General features: G+C 41.3%; 1 protein-coding gene across 1 annotated transcript; it reads right to left on the bottom strand.

Annotated features, from left to right (window-relative positions):
- Positions 1 to 1,962: 1,962 nt before the first annotated feature.
- Positions 1,963 to 6,081, bottom strand: LOC306711515 (bifunctional protein GlmU-like). The gene is made up of 3 exons (XM_079180489.1): positions 6,065 to 6,081; positions 4,434 to 4,694; positions 1,963 to 3,694 (listed from the first exon to the last, which is right to left on the bottom strand). Exons 1-3 carry the CDS (start codon positions 6,065 to 6,067, stop codon positions 3,443 to 3,445), a joined length of 516 nt encoding a protein of 171 aa, XP_079036615.1. The 5' UTR covers positions 6,068 to 6,081; the 3' UTR covers positions 1,963 to 3,442.
- Between the last annotated feature and the right edge of the window lie 490 nt (positions 6,082 to 6,571).

The raw sequence follows: 6,571 nt of genomic DNA on the forward strand, positions 1-6,571 counted from the left end.
AATTTACAGAGACTCCGTAGTTCCATCCTCCTGTAGGTTTCCTGCGTACTATCGTATGTTTTTCCACCGGGATTGACTTCTCGAGACATTTGCAGAAACAACACACAATCACATGAACACCTGGCTGTACGTTTTTACTGTAGTGGCTGTAAAGAAGAGCTGACTCGTGTCCGCTTCCACTGTGACTGTGAGCTCTTACAAGTATATTTAACAGCAGCAGCCTCCTGTTCACAGCTTTAATCTTTAGGCTGGCGCCTTCTGTTTCTCTTTTATATAATGTCAGAAAGATTTGAGCTACAGAATGAACACAAACCGCAAACACGTTGGCTAAAAAACGGTGACGTAAAACGCGACAGAACAGAAAAGACGAGGAGGAATTTAAACATTCTCAAACTTGGTTTCTGTTGAACAACCTGTGAGTTTATGTTCTAATATCAACATGCCTCATTTGGCAGCATTCACATTTTTGGATTATTTCTCATGGGAACACTGAGCTGCAGTGTGAACACACATCCAGGGGAGAGATAAAAGTCAACTCTTTGTCCAGCAAGAGCCTCACAGTAAAATGTAATTGGTGCCTCACAGCTGGACGCCGACTGCCGGCGTCGCCCTGAAACGTTAATAAACAACTAACATCACCGCCAACTTGTTATTTGCCGATGCTTCTAACGAGGATAACTCACATGTTCTGTGGGAATGTAAAGAAGTGTACGTAAGCACGGGGGGAAAAACAACACAGTGAATGTTTAATCACCTCAGACACATGAAGAAGCCATTTAAAGACGGGGGAGGGGAGTGGGGGAGGGGAAGAATCGAGAATGATCTTTAGATCAAACGCCACAGTTCAAATCCAGAACATCCGCTCTGGGCCGCTGCGTCGCCTTCCAATTTGTCAGCAAACGAGAACTGAGCCGCTTTAGTTGGACGCGTAGAAAACTGCCTCCCGGAGGGGGCACATGGGGCAGACCACCAACGCTTTTCCCCCCCCGGCCACCATGCTGCTTCGACACAAGCAAAACAAAAGCACAAAGCTGCAGCGGGGACGCTTTGTAGCCGGGCTTTAATGTGGCGGCGGGCCGGCTGCCCCGCTGACGCGTCGCCTCGTTCCTCCTGAAGGCAACACGAGCGCTGCAAAGAGTTTTCCGTCCACACTAGAGCCAGACCGGCGGGGTTTTGCATTGTTTTTAAATTAATTGATAACAAATTAAACATTTAAACGTCTGCTGGGTATTTTGTTAAACCAATTCTTCAGATTTAGAATTTTAGATTTAAATTTCTTCCAAGCAGATTATTATAAAAAAAAGAAAAATCAACTTGCAGAGACTTTAAATTCTCTACAGATAGATTTTCCATTCCAGTCATCATTAAGGAAGCGTTATTCTTTTACTTCCTTTAGTTGAGATTTATACGATGCACAATATACATTTGTGAAAACAGAGAAAAGTGTGAAAAGAAAGAAAAAACGATTTTGTAATAAACGATTTTGTAATAGACTGTAACCTTCCTCATATTTATACATGAGTGGTAATAACTGTTTTCCACCATCATAGAAGATATCTGTTGAGTATTTGACCGAACAAACATTGTCACATGATGATATTTGTAGAAACTCCAGTTTTGACTCAGACTCTCTTTCTGTTGGAAAAAGAGGAAACGTCTCCAAAAACTACGAGTTCTTGCTCCATAAATGTCAATAAAAGAACCTAAAACTCTGCAAACTGAGGACCAGAAAAGAACCAGAAATCTGTCACACTGTTGGTCACACAGTTTTGACTGTTCTCATGCACTGATCCTACAAAAAGTCATGCATTATAATTCATATATATAACTCACGTAATCAATTTGTAACAATGAGCCGGGTCAGGTGACGTACACGAAAAGAGACTTTCAACAAGGAGGCCGCTGTTAGCATCACGTGTGGAAAGTCGAGGTTTGACAATTTTGTGTTACTTAATTAAAGGTGCTGAATAGGAGATTCAGAGCACACGTGTTGCCTCCTCAGGCTCTCAACATGGCGACGACTGAGCCGGTGGCTCACAGGCAGCAGCGATACAACGCTCGTCAATGTCACACTTAACCCGAGGAAGCCGATCAAAACATTCAAGAGGCGGCTTTGCTTCTTTACCACCGACTTCCTGTTTCGATGCTTGATGCAGGTAGCTGGTGTGTTTCGTAGAAAACCAGGCAAAAAAATAACAAAATAACTATTGGTAAAATATCATACAAACCACTCTTTTTTTTAATTAAGGCTCAGTAATTTCCTAAAACAATAGTGCATTGGTTTGGGACTATTTTCAGCAGCGTATTAATCCACATTTGGTGCTGCAGTGATTATTTGTATGTGGGATTGAGTCTAAACAAACTACAGTGTGTGTTTTCATATTAAACTCCATCTAAAGGCTGTTACTGTTCCAGTCTCTCCTCCCTCCGACATGCCACACGGCTAACGGCGCTCTTCCTTTCTTCGCGGCGGCCGTGACCGAGCCGCGGCCGTAGCTAATCCTTAGAGGGGGGGGTCTTGCTTTGTCTTGTCACAACCAGGGGGGGTCAGAGACTCTGAAAGGCCGCGGCTCAGTTTAACATCTATTAGCAGAAAGCTGCGACCCCCGCGGAGCCGCTCCCATTGGCTGCTGAGGGCTCAAGACCAGCCGCATCCCCTGAAGATGCTGAAAGATGAGCTTTTCTTCTTGGATGTTGTGTTAACTCAGTCTGCACAACATCTACAACTATCTGTTTCATACATAAGGCAGTTTGATGCAATGTTGACAGAGAGAGAGAGAGAGAGAGAGAGAGAGAGAGAGAGAGAGAATAGAGGCACCTTTACTTTGTGCACTTCTACTAGTTCATCTAAAACAGATGCCCACTTTGAACGCTAATTAAAATTAGCTCTGGACAGGTTGAGGTTTTATTTTTCTCATGAATTTTGCTTTTGTTGGGACGACTATTCAATTATCTCTCGCCTCGAGCATGAACACACTTCAGCATCTTAACTTCCTTAAAGAACCCTCAGTTATTCCAATTCACAGCTTTAGTCTCAGAGCTAATGCTAAAGCTAACTAGCTAATGACACAATGGTGGACACAAGCCACTGCAGTTGCACCAGAGAGCCGTACATTTTTGCACAATTATTATATAAAAGCTCACAAAAGACATAAAAAACCAGCCAAACGATTCTCATGAAGTCATAAACTGCCACATGAAGGTTTGACGCTGAAGTTACTTTGCAGATAAAAGAAAACATTTAGAAGTTATGAAATACAACTAAACCAATACAAGATTTTTTAATCTAAAAAACAGTTTCAATCTAAATTCAAAGATTACAGAAATATTAATACAATTGTTTCCTCATCAATCATCTCACGACCCCTAAAACTTAAACTACCACTTCACTGTTAAAACTAGCTCAACAAGTACTTTTACTGGTGAACCTGTTTTTACTCCCTCAACTCTCAGATTTGCGCGGTTGAACCACGAGCTCGGGGAAGCCGGTCTTCTCGTCCATCTCTCTGGTGAACCGCAGGTTGACCGCCTCGCCGACGACCACCTCGGCCGTGGTGAAGACCTCCAGGTCTCCGAGCACGTGACCCCCGACCGTCCGGCCCTCCCAGTCCGACAGGCAGACGTGGACGTGGGCGTCCCGGTTCAGAGTGCCGACCAGGGAGACGATCTCGAACCGTCCGCTGAGGTGGATCACCTGAGGGAACGAGGGAAGCCTTTATAGAGGGAAGGTTTATTTAACATCATTTAACATATTTATTTATATCGTTACATCACTATATTTACATTCATATAACTTTATTCAGTCCCATGACTTTATTTATATAGTTACTTTACTTTATGAACAGTGACAGTTTCCTTTTTGTTGCAAATATCTTTATACTTTGCTAACATTTGAATGCAGGACCTTTACTTGTAACAGAGTATTTGTACGGTTATATTGCTCCTAAACACAGTTTATGTTCTTCATATTCATAAGCTGAGCTCAATGTGATTTCCTACTTTGATAATGAATCATTCAAAAGATGGGAGGGAATTCAAAAACTGGAGTTACTAATTATTAAAATAAACTGCTGTCTCCAGACAATATTTTATTATTTCTTCTACATAAAACAAGCAAACTTATTTTAATATTTAATATGTTATTAATGTGTTCTGTGATATTCAGTGATTCACAATGAAATAAATAGACTTTAAATAAAACGTAAAAAGAAATGATGTGTATAAATAGTGAAACTATACTTTTATGAAAATATTCTTGAGTAATTATCAATAAAGATTTGAACATTTGAATCTTTGGCTTCCGGTCGGCTTTCTACTTTAAAACACAAGAAGAAGAAAGATTCCAGGAATGTGGACATTTTGAGGAAGCTGAACAAAGACAGAAGACGAAGCGGCGGACTGAAGCCGGTCTCCAGAGGATGAACCTCCGGTACCTCGTTTGTATTCGTAGCCGTGGCGTTGGCCAGCCGGAGCGTTGCCTTGGTGACGCTGCCCACGCAGGTGATGATGAACGGCGCTCGCAGTCGCTTCTCCTCCACGAACGCCTGCAGAGAACCCAACAGCTCCTGACCCGGACCGAACCGGACCGCATGGACCTGCAGACCCGAGCCCCCTCCTCCTGCTCCTCCTGCTCCTCCTCCTCCTCCTCCCCCTCCTCCCCCTCCTCCTGCTCCTCCTCCTGCTGCTGCTGAACTCTGGGAGAACAAGAAAATAAATGTTCATTTTAACATATTTCTATTGTATTGTTCTTTCTTTGTCCCTTTTTCTGTTTATTGTATTGCAGCTATTTTCAGTCACGTAATTCTTAAAAATAAACATGTTTTGGTTCTTTGTTCACTTTGTAAAATAAAATCATGTGTTTATTTAAAATAGATAAGCACACATTGGGGCTATTATATTTAAAAACGATGACAGTAAAAAGCCTCTTTAAGATAAGTTGACGGTATATATTCATCATTTATCGGGTGCTTTGATGTCATTAACTCAGAACACAAACATGGAGCTTCTTATTATTTATTACATATGATGATCTTATAGAATACGATACATAAAACATCCACATTAATGCAGCAGAAACATCAGATATAATAGTACAACACCAGTAAAACATCAGTACTTTCACTTGAAGTACTTTTAGGTGATAATACTTGTGTACTTTTACATCAGGAGTTTTGCTTGTCCTGTGTATATTCACAGTGTGGTTTTACTTTAAACACGAGTCGGTGTGTGTGGTCCATTCAGATCTTTAACAGGATCACCGTGTTTAACCAAACACAAGCGTGACCTCTGACCCCTGTGTGTGTGTGTGTGTGTGTGTGTGTGTGTGTGTGTGGGGTCACGTGACCGAACACTAATGGAGCTCTCAGTGATCCGGAGAGGCGGAGCGAACATGACTTTACTTTACATTTATTTACTCAAACATGTTGACGAGTCAACGTGTGAACTGTATTAATCAGCGTTAATAAATCGCCACATTTCATTAGATTCAGTTTTTAATCCAGTTTTCCAATAAAATCAGCTTGAAATAGATATAAACTCACAAAAAAAATAATTATTGTCTGTAAGAAGACGTAGTAATTCATAAAAAACAATAACTAATGGAACAGAAGACTCTCAGGAAAACGTTTAGAACGGTAGAGAAGCAGCAGTTTCAAACCTTAAACCTGAAGAGACTGAATCTCAATTATTTATTTCACAAATTGTCTGCAAATGTTAACTGAACAAAGTTTAATTCATTATGTTATGACTCTTATTATGCAGCAGTGCCGGAGGCTCAAATCTCTCATGAGACAGTTGAGAGTAATTCAGTTTTAGTTCAGTTTTCAGAGTTCTTTCTTCTTCTTCTCTCAGAGCAGAGGCTCCTTATTTGTGTTTCTTTACCCACAGAAGAGAGAGAGAGAGATCACTCTGTGCTGCAAACACCAGAGCTTTTTATGAAAACCTGAAGTCTGGACTAAACAAACCTGCACAATTACATTTAAACAAGTGCAAATCTAACAAGTGCTTTTTCTGTTTATCTGCTTTAAGTTCAGTTGTGTTCAAATGTAATGAAGTGAAAACTCACCATTCTGCACGAGTCTGAGGCTCCTGAGGGACTAAAGTCTGAGCACAAACACTTCAGTTAAACATTTACACACATGAGGCAACAAGCTTAGTTTGGGTTGAACTGAGCATGCTCAGTAAACTGTGAACACTTCCTGGAGGGGACTGTTTGGTATTCCTGGTCTTTTACTGCCACCTGCTGGTTCATATATAGCTACGCATCTGGAGATCGGGTGTGTCATGGATGGATTACTGAACGGTTCAACCGGACACAAGCCCCGGGGCCCAAAGTGTCAGGGGCCCCCCTGACTTTCAACTATAAAATGTCACAAAAGAGACACAAACCAACCAGGAAGAGACTCGAATTCACCAGAAAGAAATGTAAAACGAATACAAAGAGACACAAAAGGACACAAAGAGATGCAAAAAACTATAAAGAGAAGCAAAATAACTGCAAGGAGACACAAAACAACGACAGAGAGACACAAAAAGACACAACGGAACTACAAAGAGACTCAAAATGACTACA

Source organism: Pholis gunnellus (assembly GCF_910591455.1).
Source record: "Pholis gunnellus genome assembly, chromosome: 19".
In the NCBI taxonomy this organism is placed as follows: domain Eukaryota; kingdom Metazoa; phylum Chordata; class Actinopteri; order Perciformes; family Pholidae; genus Pholis; species Pholis gunnellus.

Bases quoted from the DNA above. Each gene is read 5' to 3' on its own strand.
- LOC306711515 (XM_079180489.1), bottom strand. The intron at 3,695-4,433 runs GTACCGGAGGTT...TCGTTCCCTCAG, and splicing joins CGGCTACGAATACAAACGAG to GTGATCCACCTCAGCGGACG.